Genomic DNA, 19,160 nt, shown 5'->3' on the forward strand with positions numbered 1-19,160 from the left:
TTTAAGACAAAGAAGAGCGTAGGTTAGCAAGTTTGACCAATAGCATGTGGAGGAACTTAGAGGTCAGAGCAGTGTGTTGGGGAGGTCTGTAGGCCTTTGTCACTGGAGCAAAGAATCAGACAGAACAGAATCTTTGGATAAATGAGGCCAATTGGGCTGGTTGGAGGAAGCAAGGCAGGATGAGACTAAGGTCACTTCATTAACTTCTAATTCCTTTTTTCCCTCCTCCATCCTTGTGTTTCCTTTTCCCCAGAAAAGATAATCACATTTGGCATTGCTTACCAATTCCTTTGTCTTCAGTGTTATATTATTTGAGAATTCATTTAGTGAATGTCTGCTAGCACCTATCACATGTCAGGTACACCGTCCGACACAGAGAAGGACGAGACTGGGGCTCTGCCCTCCAAGAGCTTACAATCCCCAACAACTCTTGGGATGGTTTGCAGTAATGGGCAGAGTTTATACTCAAGCGTTTTTGCCTGTTTTCTTTTAAGCTGCATTCCCTATTTCTGCTTCTCTGCCCTTTGGTTTAAGCATTGCTTTTTTTCCCTCAGGAGGCACAGGAACAGAAAGAAGACAGTTTTCCTGACTCTTAGTTTGAAGTTTTACTGTCTTAACAAAACAATGCCTTCCAGGCAAGTCTTTCCCTTTTCTGTTTCCACTTGAGAATAAAGCTCAGGGCTGCTGTGTTTCTCTTTGTAATTATTTAATTAGAATCAACTAGGATGAAACATGACTACTAATTTGAGAGAAAACATGTACTGTTTCAGCCTCCTAATTTCCTTTTATCCACAGGGAAAGCTCCAGGCGTTCCCCTCACTCCCACGGAGTTGACCTCCATTCTTGCCCACTGCCTTGCTCTCTCCCGCATGTCCTCTCCCTCTGGAAGTTTTATCTTTCTCCCTCCAGCTCCTGCCAGCCTCCACCTGCGTCATGACTTCTTTCTATGCCTGCTGTTCTGTTTTGTACGTTATCGCTTCCCCTTATGAATCGATCCTGGAAACTGTACTCTCGACTCTTGGTCCAGTGTTCTTTCCTTGCTACCAGGCTGTAGCAACTGAATTCACTTGTTATCGTGTGTCCTCCCCTAATTTCTCACGTGATTCTTTTATCTCCCTGGTAACCCTTAAGCAGCCCCTGGGCAGCATCCATGTCTTCTATGTCCTTTATATCTGCAGAAAAATATGGAACATCTAGCATGTTCTCAGTTTATACTTGTTTATTTTAACACTATTCACATTTTCTCTATCTTTATCGTTTTCTTTCATGTCTCTTATATTTGGGGTAGGCTGAACCCCTGTTCAAGAATATCCAAAATACAATAGAACAACAAAACAAGAGTCTATTTCTTGCTCACTTAACTACCCAGGGTAAATATTATTCCAGGTTGCTTGCATGGTCATTCAGGAACCCGGCTCATGGGGCTCTGCCATCTTGAACATGTGGCTTCCATGGCTGTGTTGATTGCCATCACCCTAGGCAAAGCATGGAGGGACACTCCTGGGAAGCTTCTGGATCAGGCCTGGAAATGGTACATATCATTTCTGCCCACATTCCATTGAAGAGCCCATAGTCATGGCCACATGCATCTGCACCAGACTGTGGACCATATGCCCAGCTAGCATGGGAGAAGAGGAGAAGGGATTAGGAGGGACAACTAGCATTCTCTTTCGCACTCTTCGTACTTTTCATTCCATCACTTTACTCCTTGCATTCTACCAAAGTATTCTTCTTGAACTCAGTTCTATTGAGCCGAAGCATCTGAGAAGACGTGTGTGCAATAGAGATGTGTATTGGCTTGCTACAGCTGCCGTAAGAAAGTGGTACACACTAGGTGGCTAAACAAAAAAAAAAAATTTGATTGTCTCGCATTTCTAGAGACTGGCAGTCTGAGACGAAGGTGTCAGCAGGATTGGTTTCTCCTGAGGCCTCTTTCCTTGGCTTGTAGAGGGCCTTCTCCCCACTGTGCCTTAACATGATCATCCTCCGTAGATGTTTGTGTCCTAATCTCTCCTTATAATGAAACGAGTCATATTGGATTAGGACCCACCCATAGACTTCATTTTAATTTAATCACCTCTTTAAAGATCCCATCTCCAAATACAGTCACATCTGAGGTACTGAGGGTTAGGACTCTGACATATGAATTTTGGGGAGACACAATTCAGCCCTTAACAAGATGACATCCAGAAGAATGAAACACAACTAGATCAGCAGGAAAAATGCCGTTGACTTCTCTTTCCCTCCTCCCTCTAGTCCTTTTTCCTACTGACCACCTTGCCGATATTCTCCTCAAAGTTCCCTTTATGATGATTGTCCACAAGGCCCATTTAAAGCGGCTTTGAAGGGAGGGCTGAGAGAAGGACACACAGTCTAATTTACCGAGGCCATTCCTCAGAAGAGGTGGCAGCTGGTCCTACCCCCAGGGAAGGCAAGGGGCCACACTGTACCTTGGGCTGCTTTGTGCCCTTTCCCAGTAGGTATAGAAGTGGATGTCCTACACTTCAATCACTCTGCTATTTTCAAGATTCGGGTCAGGATTCCTAGCTGTGCGCCGGAGTTCCAAGAATACAAAGACGAACAAGAGACAGTTTCTTCCCTCCTGGAGCCCAAAGGCTGGTGGGAAAGAAGGATCAGCAGTTACTGTTGGTTTTGTAGTAAATTGGCAGCAATCATTCAAATCCTAATGGCTCAACAAACGTTGTGTCGGACCTTTTCCAAGTGTCGCCTGAAAAGACTGTCTCTCAGTGTTATGACGTGGCCCTCCCTGATTGTGCACCAGTTCCCCTTTACTACAAATGACAATGTCCCCAAGACTTCCTCAAACACTTCACCTGCACAGCCACCCTAGGAAGTCAACACCACTCTCCACCCTTAGAGATCAGTCAGCCGAGCTTCAGAGGGGGTTACGTCAGCCTTTTTCAAACAGAATGGAATCACATCGCTGTTCGCTGGCTCTGCAGATGGCTTCTTAGATGAGGAATTTTTTCCCTCAGATAATCTTAAGTGGAAGCTGAATATGTAATCAGATAAAGGCGGAGATGTTCTGGTTGAAGGAGGAACACTTTCTACTTTATGATCCACACCTGCTCCCAGGACCCAGAAGCACCCCGGAAAGCCCCAAGGGACCCAAAGAAGGTTGGAATGTAGCCTCTAGCTGGGTGGCCATGGACTAAGCAAAAACTATTATATTTCAGAGGTAACATTTTAATTGGATTTGTTCAGTTCGAGACGCTCCTTAGACAGTTGGATAAATTAGTTTGGAACTCAGAAGAGAGGTGGGACTTGGAGACATGAATTTGGGTGTCGGTGGCGCACAAATGGTGTCTTACTGTCTAGGGATCACTGAGGTCGTCTAGGAGAAGGCGTGGAGAAAGGATAATAGAGGATCTCGGACTGAACCCCACAGCACTCCGATCCCAGAGGTTGAGGAGGTGAGGAAGATGCAGCAAGGAAGACTCAAGGAGAGTCTGCTTCAGGCAAGCCAAGTAGAGAGAATGTTTCAAAAAGGCGGAAGTGACAACCGTGCCAAATCTGCTGAGAGGCCCACAGACGAGGCCATAATAGTGGCTATTGACGTGCAGCTGTTCCTTGGTCTCTTTGACGAAAGCAGTCTAGTGAAGCGCGAGGGATGGGGACTGATGAGATTGATTCGCGGGGGGTGTAGTCGGAGTACCGTTAGATTATGCTGGGTAACAACTCACCCTTGAAATCTCAGGGGCTTAACACAACGAATGTCTATTTGATGCTTAAATTAAGCCTGCTGCGGGTCTGGAGTCTTCTAATTATGCCTTATAGTATCTACATTCTCTATCTTGTAGCTATGCCATCTAACATATTTCAAAGGTCACTGCAGGAAAAGAGAGAGAGAGATCTTTTACTTACTCTTAAATCCCCTGGACCAGAACTAGTCCTTTGACCAGAGCTAGTGGTATGGCCCCATCTAACTGCAAAGGTCTGTAAGTCTTCCCAGGTACCCGGAGGAGAACCAGCCCTGGAGACCTCATGTAACTTTTACCGCAGGGAGTAACGGACGTGAGAGATGGAGAGAGTGACCATAGAGAGCTCTTCCAAGATTTTCCAGGAGGACAGTGGCTGGAAGGGGACAAAGAGTCAAAAGAGAGTATTTTAAAGATGCTCATGGACAAGGTTCAGTAGAGAGGGAGAAACTAATGGTGCAGGAAGCCGAGATAAACGTAGATGTGAAGTCAGCACTTGAGCAGGCCAGAGGACGCGATTCTGAGCTGAAGAGGAAGTTTGCCTCCAGTAAGAACAGGGACCTTGCTTCTTTTTAAAAAAGAGAAGGCAGAGAGTGTGCGCACAGAGGTTGGTGGTTGGTAGAATAGGTGGTAAGGAAGAGATGAGGTGGTTCTCATCTATGTGCTTCTATGTTCTCAGGCATCACGAGCTGAGAATGAGGGTGGGAGGGAGGGGAAGTTGGAGGTTTGAGAAGACAGGTGAAGGTTGGCTGCCTAATTTCTGCCTACTTATGGCTTGGATGTCACAATTCCAAACCCCTCTTCTGCCTCACTTCAGACACTCTTGGCCTTGCCCAGTCTTGTCCTTGCTGCCATAATGTGACTGGTTCTCTGATGGGGTCCGGCTGAGTTCTCCCTGATGCACATGACAGAGCTCATCTGGGATCACCTGTTGTCCCTCTTGTCTCCTGCCCCAGGGACTCCCCTTAGTACTACCAACACGCAGCTCAGAAACACGGGGGAGCTACAAACCTTCACCCAGAAGAGACAAGAGCTTGTAGAGAAGTACCTCCCCTTCTCCTCCCCGGACAAGCCTGATGCATAGTTTATGGGTGTTTATATGTTTTCTCCCATTCTCTAGGTTGCCTTTTCATTCTATACGTTGTGTCCTTTGATGCACAGAAGTTTTTAATTTTGATGTAATCCAATTTGTTTGTTTTTTCTTTTGTTGCCTGTACTTTGGTGTCATATTCATGAAATCATTGCCAAATCCAATGTCATGAGGCTTTCCCCCCATTCTCTTCTAAGAGTTTTTACAGTTTTACCTCTTAACATTTAGGTCTTTGATTCATTCTGAGTGGAAACAACCCAAGTGTTCATTAACAGATGAATGGCTAAACAAAGGGTGGGTCAAGTCTGCTCAGACATGTTAAGAGAGAAGAAATTTTGCAAGCATTTGGCTCAGCTCATGTACTAATACTAAATGCTGAGTAACATAGAGTAGAAAATTAAAAGGCAGCCAAATAACCCTTTGGCTCACCAGTAAGTCTCTTGAGGTATTCTGAAAGCTTCTTTTTCTTAAGTTTATTTCAAACCAGCTAAAACCAAGGCCTGGCTAGAAGGCTAGGATTTTGACTTGCTCGATACAAGGCTTTTCCTCCTTCCTCAGCCGAGGAGCGAGGATTCTAAGACTTTTTTGAAGGACCCTTTGAGACCTGGAAGTCCTGGCTGCCACCTGCTGATTGGAGCTTCCAGGCAGGGGCCTCTGGGGGCTGGGGACGCCCTGTGTGATGTCACAGGGCTCTGTGAGGTGGCTCTGTGAGTGCTGCCTTTTGAGCACGACCATGCACGCGGGGCAGCCCAGTACAATCAAGTCTTTGCTCAGAATCCAGGCACCGTAAAGTCAGCCATTCAGAAAAAAATCCATTTTTCAGATCATTCCGCACAGACTCCTGCCTATTTTCACCTCAGACTCAGCCTGCAAAATACATCGATGACAAAGCAGCGGACGCAATCGTCTCAGTGGTAGGCGGGTGAGCTTGGTGGGCTGAAAAGTGGGACAGAGATGTTGGGGGCTCCTTCCACCGAGGATCAATGGAAGAGGCGCATTAAATCACTGAATCTTGAATGTGAGGCTGGCTCTGGGGATTAAGATTAAGAAGACCTGCTTTTCTAAAAGGGGTTACAGCTATCAGGCTGGACGGTGCCACCCTAGGGGTGGACTGGGTATTGTAGTGGCTTTAGTTCTTGAAGTTAAGACCAATTTTCATTATATACCCCTTTATATTACATACCCATTATATACCCTTCTTAAGATTTATATCAAGTGAATATATTACTTGTTCAAAAACACTAAATAGAAAAAAGCCCTGTGTGGTATCATAGATCTTATATGGAAATCATAGATCTTATATGGAAATCCATATTAAGATTGTCCCAGGAAAGCAAGAGATGACAGATACTGATTATTTCTAGAAAAATCAGTTATGACATTATCTAAAGCATGGGTATGTTTTCCTGACTCTAAAAACTCTCATTTTGAAACAAACTTGTGGCTGTCCATCCAGATTTAGTTCAGGGTCTTGGTTTTCAGAGTGTGCGTGTATGCGTGTGCGCATGCGTGTTGGCAATTATTAGCAGCATCCTTTTCTTCTTTCCTGGATTCTTTTAATTAACTCTTGGGGTTTTTTAGTGCTTCTAAATTTTTATTTGCTATAAGTACAAGTAAATCATCCTTGAAATACGTTTTAAAGATTAATTCTGTATTTTTCTAGCACGTGAATTCAACATATTTTAGTGGAGAAAATAATTGAACGCGATTTCCTTCTGAGGGTCCAGAGTTGAAAGTCGCAGCCCTCCTTAGATCTGTCTCCTCAAGATCTATCCCCTGGTAGGAGAGGTTTTCTGCATTTTGTGGGAGTGTGGGCGTGGGTATGGGGCGTGGAGGAGGAGGACGTGCATATTCCAGAGAACAAGGGAAGCTCTGCTTTAAGGAAATGTAATATGGGGGCCGGCCCCATGACTGAGTGGTTAAGTTCACAAGATCTGCTTCCAAGGCCCGGGGTTTCACTGGTTTGGATCCTGGGCGTGGACATGGCACCGCTGGTCAGGCCATGCTGAGGCGGCGCCCCACATGCCACAACTAGAAGGACCTACAACCAGAATATACAACTATGTACCACGGGCTTTGGAGAGAAGAAGGAGAAAAAAAAGATTGGCACCAGTTGTTAGTTCAGGTGCCAATTTAAAAAAAAAAAAGAAGGAAAGGAAAGAAAATGTAATATAAGGAACTTAAGTTAGTGAAATAATAAAATTGGGAAGAGGGTATTTTCATAAGTATTTACATCTAAAGGGAATTTTCCCGTAAATTTTCTTAATATAGTAGAATGCTTCTAGAGAATATGGATTTATTTTCTTTTTCAGTAATAATCCTATCATACAAAGTCCTGTGTGTATTTTATAAATTAAATTTGGTTGCCTCCCTTCACCTATTTTCTCCCTTAACTGGTTTCTAATTGCTTCTGGTTTTTGGAGAAAGTTAAAACAGAAGTTTCTCAAATGTAGACATTTAATAGGAAGATGCGGTGGTAATGTAAGTTTAAACAGCTTCATTCTCTTTTCAGCTTTTAGTTCACCCGTTTCCCCTAGTTAGAAGTTATCTTCCTTATACATTTGATGCTTTTTCTTGGCATAATCAAGAATATTTCTAAAGTGTTATTCATGCAGTCAATGAGCCTTTACTGTGCAGTCAGGATCTTGGTCAGGGTATTAAATGCTGTGTCCTGGTAGAGTGCCCCTATATTCATAAACTCTGCCTAATTAAACTTTCTATCCTACCCCCTCCTTGGATCCAGAATTCTCAGGACTCAGCCCGTGCACAGCCCCTGACTCCAGCTGGGTGGTGAGGCCTGCTTCTACAGTGCCTTGAGGAGCACCCTCTTTCCTCCCTGAGCAGGCTGTGCTGTAACCTGACCCTAGGCATGATCTGGCGGCCAGGAGGGGTCTTGTGGATGATGCTGAAGGAGGGCGTGTGTTGCCTTGCACAGGCAGAGGCGTCTGGATCCTCCTCAAGCAGAGGAGAGCTAGCCTTTAACAGGGAGAAGTGGACCATTTCTGTGGGCCCAGAGGGTCCCCATGGATCTAGGGTTTCCGATGTGCCTCCACCCACACATCCCCCTCCTGAGTCTCAGTCTCTTTCCTTCGCTGGATGGAAGACTGGCCAGGGTTGAGAAGTCAACCCTCCCTGGAGCTCATCTGCCCTTATAGCAAGCCCTGTGCATGATTCCCGGCCTGCCCCACCATTTGGCTGTAGGAGATGAGAGTCTCTATATGCTGCTGAAGAGGCCCACTTACCATGACTTTTTGCCTTAAATTGGGGACTAATCACCCTCAGCCTTTCATTGCCTTTCTTAGCATCCAACAAGAGCCATCTGATTCCCTGGTATTTATAATGACTACCCCCTGCCCTCATCTCTCAAAGATGCCAACCAGAACATTCCTTACCACCAATGTTCCATCCCAGTTCACCACCAGTGAAGTTTTAACAAGTACACTGCCTCAGCATGCCAGGGGCTATCAGAACGCTGCCTTTCCACCAGCAATGGGGTCCTCAGGGCCAGCCACCGTGGGGTGACCCAGCAGCCCCCAAATCCCATTTTAGAGCCTGTTTCCCAGGACCACCCCCACTACCAACTGTGGTGGGTCAAGTTCTCCAGGAAACAGACTCTGAGACTGAGATTTTCAGGCAGGCACTTTAGTGGCGACGGTTTGGGGACAACACCTGCAAGTGAGGGAAACTGGATCAAGCAAAGGAAGAGAGGGGCACTGTGAGTGGTTGCAAGAGGGGCCTCTGCCAATCCCCGGGCGGCTCTGGGCCTGATGGATCTTCAGGGTCGCCCCACATTGAGACAAGGGGGTTGGACCCATCAACCACTCAGAGTAGGAGTTCCCTCAGGGAGGGGGAGCCTTGGGCAAAGCAGCTTGCTTCCACCAAAGGTAATTCTGGGGAAGGGACTCAGCTGCCAATACTCCTGGCAGTAGGGGGAATAGGGGTCCCAGCCCTGAGGGGTGACCTGATGGCATCGCACAGCACCATGCTGAAGACATTGTATCCAGGTCTCTTCGAGGGGCAAGGGGCTGTTTTGGTGGTTTGATACCATGGAATTCGTCCGGGTACTGGGTTTTGTCAGCAGTACGGGTTTCCTACATGAACAAGAACAGTAAGAGCTGGAATGCGTATACAAACTTGTTCCTAGGGAAGGCCTAAGGTCAAAATCGTAGAAGCCAGAGTCAGAGAAAGGATAAAAATGGGAGACAGTCCTCAATGTTCAAACGCCAGGAAGACACTAGAAAGAATCGGGGCTTGAGAAGGAGGAAGACCCAGAGCAGAAGGGCCTAGACTGAAGGTGAAGCTGGACAGCTTGAGGCACATTTCATTGATTACATTTTCCACGCACTGGGGTTGTCATGGGACTTAGAGGGACCAGGACGGGAGAGACATATAGCCGCTCTGTTCCTGTGTTTACCGGTACTGATGCTATTGGATAGGCACAGCTTATGTTCCTTTCTAATCTTTGTTTTAAAAATGTTTGTCATAGTAATGCATACGTATAAAAAAATAAAAACAAAATCTTCAAAAGAAAGTCAGCAACCTCCTGCCCAATTCCTGCCTTAACCCCCAGTTCAACTCTCTAAAAGTGTTACCGCCCAGGGTGGGGGTTGGGGTGTCATCTGCCCACTTCAAGACCTGCCAATAGTCAGGAGGCAAGGGGGTCAGGAGAGGAAGGGTTTCTTTCTTACAGCTTGCTAGCAGGAGGGAAGAGGCCGACTCATGTCCGAAAGAACCATCTTACAGAACAAAGACTACAGGCCAGTGATGTACGGGGCTGGTTTCCAGGTCGGGGAGGCGCCTGGTCTCCGGGTGAGGCCGACATCTGGTCTTAGTTCCTGATAGTCCTTTTGTTTTATTGGATATGCATCAGAGACCAGAACAGACCGGAACCGTGCTCTTTCAGTAGTCATTGATGATGGCTATCAGCATAGGCTCTCTACCTGGGGGGTCATCACATTCCTAGAGAACTCAAAAGAATAAAGTTATCATCTTATTGCAGCTGGGAGGGGCCAGAAAATCTACAGAGCGTGGCTGGGCTAGTTAATCAGGGGTCATTTAAAGTGACAATATGGTTTCTTTTCTACAATATGGCTTCCCTTATGTCAACCGTGTGTTGAGCTGGTATCAAAAGCAACGACTTTTGACTCCTTAATCTCTTTCTTGTGACAATTACCTTCACATTTTAAATCATATTCTTAGACTTCTATTTCTTGGTTTATTTTATACATAAACTTCATTTTTCTTACGTGACTTCCATGTTTTTTTAGCTTATTTTCCCAATGAATCTATGTGATTTTTTGGTTAATACAGCAATCAGTGTTTAGATGTTTATCACTCTACAAATATCGCTCCTTAATTTTTACCATCAGGTGTGCTGTCTGCCTACACTTCTCCATCCCAAATAATCCATCAGAGCTGATATTTTTTTTACCAATCTCTTTTTTGGGGTGGGGGTGGAGCCCCCACAGCTCAGCACCAGCCTCTGTTCCGGTCTCAGCTGGTTGCTGTCTAGGCCACTGCACAGACATCCTTGGAGACTTCTCTGCCTCTCTTGGGTTGGAGCCACCATTCAGGCTCCATGTTTGCTTTCTCTACTCTTTGTTTCATTGGTATTTACAATCCACTCGCAGTTTCCCAAAAAAGCATACTTGGGGTGTAACTTTTGAGTCCTTTACAGATCTGAAAATATCTTTATTCCAATCTCAAGCTTGATTAAATTTTGACTAGGTAAAGAATTCTAGGTGGAAAAGCATTTAGCTTAGAATTTTGAAGCCATTTCTCCATAGTATCTCAGAATCCAGTGTTGCTGTTGAGAAATTTGAGATCATTCTGATCCTTTTCATACACGTCAGCTGTTTTCCTGCCTCTGGGAGCTTTTAGGATCTTTTTACATTCATTGTATTGGGTATTCTGTGGGCCCTTTTAGTTCTAGGGAAAATGCATTAGTTATTTGATCATTTCCTCTCCTCCATTTTTCTCTGATTACTTTTTGGAACTCTTTTTGCTAGTTGGATGTTATACCTCCTAGATGAAATATCTTATCTGATGAGGATTACTTTGGGCTGGTTACTTTTAAAAACTGCAGACAGGAAGGAGGTTCTGAGGAGTGGAATTTGCTTGCCCTTTGATGAGAGACATTTGCATTTGTGAAGGAAGTCTCCATCTGTGGGGGTGTCTCTCTCTCTGCACCAGGAGGAAGGGGGGATGACCTTATTTCTAGAAACTCTTAATGGGGACGGCAAGTACTTATGTCTTGTTTACTGTGCTTGTCTGGTAACCTCATGTAGCTGACTCCCCCCACCACCAACATCCTCCAGGAAGCATAGAACATCCTGACTTAATCCAGTCTGATTCTTATCTAAAGTTATAGCACCACCCAATAACCAGACCCCACCTGCACTGATACCATTGTAATGACTTTTTTTTTGCATATTCTTTCCTTTGTCTTATAAGGCGATAACTCACATACCTATGCCTTAAATTTAGCCCTACCCTCAACCCATGTTTGCAGCAGCTCTTTACTGTCCATGGGTCCTGTCCCCCTGCTATTCCATACTATTCTCTGAATAAAAGAGCACTACTGCCAGACCTTGAGAGTCCAAGAAATCTTTCTTTCAACTCTTCAGCTCACCGACCTCACATCATTATCTTTCCTTTTTTCTTGTTTTCCCTCTCTCTGTCATTTTGTTGTGCACTCTAGAATATTCCTTTCCCACTATTTTCCAATCTTAAAATGATTTTTTCAATTTTAGCTATCATGGTTTAAATTTCAACAGCCTCTTTTGTTCTTTAATTGTTCCTTTTTCTTAGCCTTCTCTGGTTTTATGAATGTAATATCTTCTTAGCTGTCTCTGAGCAATCAAAATAGGTGTTTTGATTTTTTGAAAGCTCTCATTTGTTTCTTCCCCTTTTCTGGTTCGATTTATGTTTTCCTCCTTTCTGGAGACTTTCCTCAAATGCCTTGGTCAATCCTTGGCATCTGTATTAGTTTTCTGGGGCTGCGACAATAAAATACCATAGACTGGGGGGCTTAAACAACAGGAATTTATTTTCTCACAGTTCTGGAGGCGTGGGAGTCCAAGATCAAGGTGTCGGCAGGGTCGGTTTCTTTGGAGACCTGGCAGATGGTCTTCTCTCTGTGTCTGTGTCCTGATCTTCTCTTCTTATAAGGACACCAGTCAATTGGATTAGGGCCCCACCCATATGATCTCATTTAAACTTGATTACCTCTTTAAAGACGCTCTCTCCAAATACGGTCACTGGGAGTTAGTGCTTCAACATAGGATTTTGGGGGGCACAATTCAGTCCATAACAGCATTCCCTTCCAATTGAAAAGTGAGACACTAACCGGCTGACTAGAATCTCTGGTGTTTGTCTGGCACCGGCCATAGGTGTGCTGCCTTCAAGGTGACATGTGGGGCATCGGCTGCTCTCTTGGGCACTCCTACATTTCAGTACAGTGGAGGTCTTTCCTCCAGGGCCTATCTTCTCATCATAAAATAATTCTTCCATCTCCTACCTCGGGTATAGCAACCTGGCTGCCAGGATCCCGGGCGTGAGGCAGGAAAGAGGATTGAGTGATCCAATTCTTTCCTATCCAAGTGACCCCCTTGACTGCAGCCCTAAGATTCCCTCCATAGGGGCTGAGCCTCTACTGTCCCATTTCTCCAGTGAGGAAATTGCCAGGCTCCCGTCTTGACTTTTCTGTGCAGGGAGGGGTGAAGAGAGCTGACAGTTCTATGCATACACTTGTCCTTTCCCAAAGCCTCCGCATGCGTCACCTGACACGCCTGCGTCTCAAGCTCCGAGCTGCTCTGGGGTCTGCTAGGCTCATCTCCACTTCAGACTCCTCTCTCTGCACACTTGGAGGTGTGCTGTCCTCTGTCTTTCCAAATCGTTATCACACGTCCCGTAGCTGCCTGTCTTCCAAATCTGTGTTGAAATCTCCTGTGCATTGATGTTCCCTCGACCACTCTTTTCCCAGGAGAGTTTTCAGCTTTATTTTTATTTACATTTGCGTCAAGAGGAGAGGAAGAGACACATGTATTCACTCTATCATCTTTGAAGGAAGCCTCTCAAGACTTTCTTTTCCTTCTTTTTTGATAAATTATGAAATATTTCAAACATAAGGGAAATACAGAGGAAAATATCATGAACACTTTGTACACATCATCAAGCTTTATCAAACCTCATGATGTTGCCACATTTGCTTCAGAGCTTTTTAAAAAATAAGCATTGAGGACATAGTAGGAGCTCTTTGTTCTCCTCCCCAAAGCCCTCCGTCATGGAGGTCGTCACTATCCAAAATTGGTGTAGACTATTCGCATGCATGCCTTTTCCCCCAACGTTTGCTGTATACGGGTATATCCGTAAACAATCACACTCCTCTTCTTGTTTTCCAAATGTATATAGGGAGCATCATACCCTACTTGTTTTTTGTGCAACATTATGTTTTTTAGATTTTACAGAATTAATACATGTAGCTTCAGTTGATTCATTTCCAGCGTTGAGTGAGTAGCCTCACTTTATCAATTCTCCTGTTGAGGGAAACTTAGGTTGTTACATAGTTTCTATTATAAACAGTATTTCAATAAACATTCTTGCACATATCTCCTGATGCGTATGAAAGTCTCTTCAGGGTATTCTTAGGGATGGAATTTCTTCAGCACACACAGTCCCGAGTTACGATAGTTCAACTTAAGATTTTCCAACTTTATGATGCTTTGAAAGCAGTAAGTAGTCAGTAGAGACCGTACTTTGAATTTTGAATTTTGATCTTTCCCTGGGTGGGTGGTATATGATACAATCCTCTCTCGTGATGCTGGGCTGGGCAGCAGCCATAGCTCCCAGTCAGCCCCACAATCATGAGGGCAAACAACCACTACACTTACAACCATGCTGGACCCATCAACCACTCTGTTTTCACTTTCAGGACAGTATTCAATAAATTACATGAGTCATTCAACACTTTATTATAAAACAGGCTTTATGTTAGATGATTTTGGCCAACTGTGGGCTAATGTAAGCATTCTGAGCACATTTAAGATAGGCTAGACTAAGCTAAGATGTTCAGGTTAGGTGTATTAAATGCATTTTTGACTTGATATTCTCAACTTGGGGTGGGTTTATCGGGACTTAACCCCATCATAAGTCAAGGAAGATCTGTATACCATACGTATAAATTTAAATTAACTGGATATTGACAAAATGGTTGTACCATTTCACACTCCCATTAGTGGTGGACCACAGTTCTCATTGCCCACTTTCTTACCGGCATGTGATATTGTATGTTTTTACATTTTTAACAATCTGATTGGTGTTAAATCAGATTTTTGAAATAGAGACCTATACCATCACTCCAAGATGGACTGAACATGTATAAGGGATGGGTAAATCTCCTTTCACATTATTTCCTTTAGCTGTATGCTCAGGAGTGGGGGCCAATGACTTTAAATGATGTTGTATGTTTTATAAGCATGTTGTATGTTTTGATATTAAGCAATCTTATGAATATCAGTTTTGTTTTTGCTAATAGAAAAAAGATACACTTTATCTTATCAAAGTATATGGTAAGCACTGATATCAAATTATTGTTTTCAAAACACTGAAAATTGAATTTAAGCCAAATAGATGATCTATCAACCATTGAAATATCTAATACAGCTTCTCTTAAATCCTTCTGATTTAGGAAGTTGAAAATGGACCTTCAAAAATGCTAGATTTACAATGAGAAATGTCATAATTCAATGTTTATTCTACGCATCCTTGACATTTGGGATCCGGACAGCTCTGTTATCTATATATTTTCACCGTAACCATGTGAGCAACCAGCAGAGAAAAGTCCAAAAGCCGCCTTCAGTTTGGTCCCTTGAAAAAAAATTGCACCGGGAAATTAACCATGGCCCACAGCAGATACCAAGACCACCTGTAAGAGTTGAACTGGCTGAGAGAGAGGAAATTGAAGAAGAGAGGCCATTTTTAAAATTAGGTGAGTATTTTTATTTTCTCTGTTAGCCATTTTAAGGGGAAAATATATCATAAATTTAATATTTGGAAGAGTAAGAGAATGTTCTTTTTAGAGAAAATCAATTTTTAAATTAGGAAACATTTCATATAGATACAGGCATACCTCGGAGATATTGTGGGTTCAGTTCCAGACTACCACAATAAAGCAAATATTGCAATAAAGTGAGTCACATGAATTTTTTGGTTTCCCAGTGCGTATAAAAGTTATGTTTACACTATACTGTAGTCTATTAAGTGTGCAATAGCATTATTTTTTAGCGTTAATTAAAAAATGTGCATACCTTAATCAAAAGATATTTTATTGCTAAGAAATGCTAACCATCGTCTGAGCCTTCAGCAAGTTGTAATCTTTTCGCTGGTGGAGGGTCTTGCCTCCATGTTGATGGCTGCTGACTGATCAGGGTGGTGGCTGCTGAAGGTTGAGGTGGCTGTGGGATTTCTTAAAACAAGACAAGGAAATTTGCTGCATCAATTGACTCTTCCTTTCACGAACAGTTTCTCTGTGGCGTGCGATGCTGTTTGATAGCATCTTACCCACAGTAGAACTTCTTTCAAAATTGGAGTCAGTCCTCTCAAACCCTGCCGCTGCTTTATCAACTAGGTTCATGTCCCATTCTAATCCTGTGTTGTTATTTCAACAACCTTCACAGCATCTTCACCAGGAGGAGATTCCATCTTAAGAAATCGCTTCCTTTGCTCACCCATGAGAGGCAACTCCTCATCTGTTAAAAGTTTTATCATGAGACTGCAGCAGTTCAGTCACCTCTTCAAGCTCCACTTCTAATTCTAGTTCTCTTGCTGTTTCCACCACATCCACAGTTACCTCCCAACTGAAGCCTTGTATCCCTCAACGTTATCCATGAAGGTCGGAATCAATTTCTTCCAAACTCCTGTTAATGTTGATATCTTGACCTCTTTCCACGAGTTATGAATGTTCTTAAAGGCATCTAAAATGGCAAACCCTTTCCAGCTTTTCAATTTGCTGCAAAGATCCATCAGAGGAATCGCTATCAATGGCAGCTATAGAAAATGTTAGAAAACGTATTTCTTAAGTGATAAGACTTGAAAGTCAAAATTACTCCTCAATCCATGGTCTGCAGAATGGATGTTGTGTTAACAGGCATGAAACAACATTTATCATGTCGAGGTCTTGAGAGACCAGGTACATTGTGAATGAGCAGTAATATTTTGAAAGGAATCCTTTTCTGAGCACTAGATCTCAACAATGGGCTTAAAATATTCGGTAAACCATGTTCTAAAGAGATGTACCATCATCCAGGCTTTGTTGTTCCGTTTATAGAGCACCGGCAGAGTAGATTCAGTATAATTCTTAAGGGCCCTAGGCTTTTCAGAATTGTAAATGAACATTGGCTTCAACTCAAAGTCACCAGCTGCATTAGCCCCTAACAAGAGAGTCAGCTTGTCCTTTGAAGCCAGGCATTGACTTCTCCTCTCCAGCTGTGAAAGTCCTAGCTGGATCTTCCTCCAATATAAGGCTGTTGCAGCTGCATCGAAGATCTGTTGTTTGGTGCAGCCGCCTTCACTGATTCTCTCAGCCAGATCTTCGGGGTAACCTGCTGCAGCTTCTACGTCAGCACCTGCTGCTTCACCCTGTACCTTTATGTCACGGAGACGCTTCTTTCCTTCAACCTCGTGAGCCAAGCTCTGTTAGCCTCAGACTTTTCTTCTGAAGCTTCCTCACTTCTCTTGGCCTTCACAGAATTGAAGAGAGCCAGGGCCTTCCTCTGGATTAGGTTTTGGCTTAAGGGAATGTTGTGGCTGGTTTGATCTTCTATCCAGACCACTCACCATTTGTGAGTTCACTGGAGTGGCACTGTTTTTGAAGAAGAGGAAGAAGATTGGCCCTGAGCTAACACCTGTTGCCAATCTTCCTCTTTTTTTTTTCTCCCCAAAGCCCAAGTACATAGTTTTATATCCAAGTTGTAAGTCATTCTAGTTCTTCTATGTGGGATGCCACCACAGCGTGGCTTGATGAGCAGTGTGTAGGTCTGTGCCCAGGATCCAAACCAACGAAACCCAGGCCACCAAAGCAGAGCGCGCAAACTTAACCACTCAGCCACAGGGCTGGCCCCAAGGAGTAGCACTTTTAATTTCCTTTAAGAACTTTTCCTTTGCATTCACAACATGGCTGATTGGCACAAGAGGCCTAGCTTTCAGCCTATCTTGGCTTTCAACATGCCTTCCTCACTAAGCTTAATCATTTCTAGCTTTTGATTTAAAGTGAGGGATGTGCAACTCTTCCTTTCACTTGAACACTTAGCGGCCACTGCAGGGTTATTAATTGGCCTAATTTCAATATTGTTGTGTCTCAGGGAATAGGGCGACTGAGGAGGGGGAGAGATGGGGGACTGCTGATCAGCGGAGCAGTCAGAACACACACAGCATTTATCGATTCAGTTCACCATCTTATATGGGCACAGTCTGTGGCACCCCAAAACAATGACAACAGTAACATCAAAGATCACTGCTCACAGATCACCATATCAAATATAATAATAATGAAAAAGTTTGAAGTATTGCAAGAATTACCAAAATGTGACACTGAGACAGGAAGTGAGCAAATGCTTTGGAAAAATGGCACCAGCAGACTTGCTTGATGCAGAGTTGCCAGAAATCTTCAATTCGTAAAAAGCACAATATCTGCAAAGCACAGTAAGCAAAGTGCAATCAAATGAGGTATGCTTGTGTGTAGAAAATAATAAAATAAACGTATATATTTACCACCTGAATTTAACAATTTTTTATATACTTCGTTACATTTGTTTCAGATAGCTTTGTGCTTTTTAAAGAAATAAATGTTAATATGTACAGTAAAAACCTCCCCCCCATTTCTTCTCCCTCCACCCTCAGAGATGGTAGTTAACCTTAATAGATGAGTATCTTTCTCACTTCCTCTATGTATTACTTCTAAACAAAACATAATATATGTGTTTTTAATATACTTGCAGATAGTCTGCAATGAGTTACAATGCTGCTATGAATATTGACGTGTGAGTCTTTGTATGGGCATATTTTATTCCTCTTAGGTGAATACCTAGGCACGGGACGGACAAGTCATATGGTAGGTGTATGCTTAACTTTAAAGAAATGACAAACTGTTCTCCAAAGAAAGGTGTGCCATTTTATATTCCCTGAGCAGCGTGTGAGAATCCCATTTTCTCCAGATCTTTGCAAACCCTTGACATGGTCAGAGTTTTAGATTTTAGCCGTTCTAATGGTGCGTAATGGTATTGTTGTGACCTTAATTTGCATTTCCCTGATAACTAATGATTTTGCGTACCTTTTCATGTGCTTAATGGCCACCCACATATCTTCTTTTGTAAAGTGTCTCTTCAAGTCTTTTGTCCATTTTTAAATTGGGATGTTTGTCTTCTGATTTTTATGACTTTTTTGTACATGTTCTGGATTCAAGTCCTTTGATATGTGAGTTGCAAATATTTTGTACAAGTCTATGCCTTGTCTTTTCACTCTCTTTTTTTTGAGATATAATTGATATATAACATTGTATTAGTTTTAGATGTACGACATGATGACTTAAGTATATATTGTAAAATGATTACCACACTAAGTTTAGTTAATATCCATCCCTACACATAGTTATTATTTTTTTGTGTGATATGAACTTTTAGGATCTACTCTCTTAGCCACGTTCAAATATACAATACAGTATTGTTAACTACAGTCACCATGTTGCATATCTTTCATTCTCTTTTGAATGATGTCATTCAAGAAACAAAATTTAAAATTTTGATGTTCATCACACTTTCTTGTATGATTCGTGCTTTTAATGTTTTATCTAAGAAACTTTTGCCTACCTCAAGCTCACAAAGATTTCCTTCCGTGTTTTCTTTTAGACCTGTTAAGGTGTTAGGTTTTGCATTAGGGCCATGATCCATTTTGAGTTAATTTCTGTGATGATGTGAGTTAAGGATCAATGTTCATTTTTCCCATCGGGAGATCCAGTCGACCCAACACCGTTTGTTGGAAAATTGACCTTCTCCCAGCTTGGCAGCTTTGTCAAAAATCAAGTGACCATTTTTGTTAGATCTATTTCTGAACTCTATTCTTGTTCTTTTTAGGTTGTTCTAGGTCTTTTGCTTGTCCATATATATTTTAGAAACAGCTTGTCAATTTCTACAAAAATGTCTGCTGGTATTTCTAGCGCAAGTACATTGAGTCCAGAGATCAATTTGGGGAGAATTGACGTCTTAATAATATTGCTTTAGCTGCATCCCACGGATTTTGATATGTTGAGTTCTCATTTTCATTTAGCTCTATGTATTTTTATATTCGCTTTGAGACTT

At 43.0% G+C, this 19,160-nt stretch overlaps 1 protein-coding gene across 4 annotated transcripts in view; it reads left to right on the forward strand.

Annotated features, from left to right (window-relative positions):
* Positions 1-5,200: 5,200 nt before the first annotated feature.
* GALNTL5 (polypeptide N-acetylgalactosaminyltransferase like 5) overlaps positions 5,201-19,160 on the forward strand; it is a 71,023-nt gene continuing 57,063 nt past the window's right edge. The window contains exons 1-3 of one of the 4 annotated variants that reach the window (XM_014829019.3): positions 5,201-5,723; positions 6,473-6,588; positions 14,498-14,797. In XM_014829019.3, the coding sequence (XP_014684505.1) occupies positions 14,536-14,797 (262 nt within the window). In that variant the 5' untranslated portion in view covers positions 5,201-5,723; positions 6,473-6,588; positions 14,498-14,535. Of the gene's footprint in view, positions 5,732-6,472; positions 6,589-14,497; positions 14,798-19,160 lie in introns of all 4 variants that reach the window. The other 3 variants (XM_014829018.3, XM_070516493.1, XM_070516497.1) reach the window with 3 other exon arrangements.

The sequence above is a fragment of the Equus asinus genome, chromosome 1 (genome assembly GCF_041296235.1).
Source record: "Equus asinus isolate D_3611 breed Donkey chromosome 1, EquAss-T2T_v2, whole genome shotgun sequence".
Taxonomy (NCBI): domain Eukaryota; kingdom Metazoa; phylum Chordata; class Mammalia; order Perissodactyla; family Equidae; genus Equus; species Equus asinus.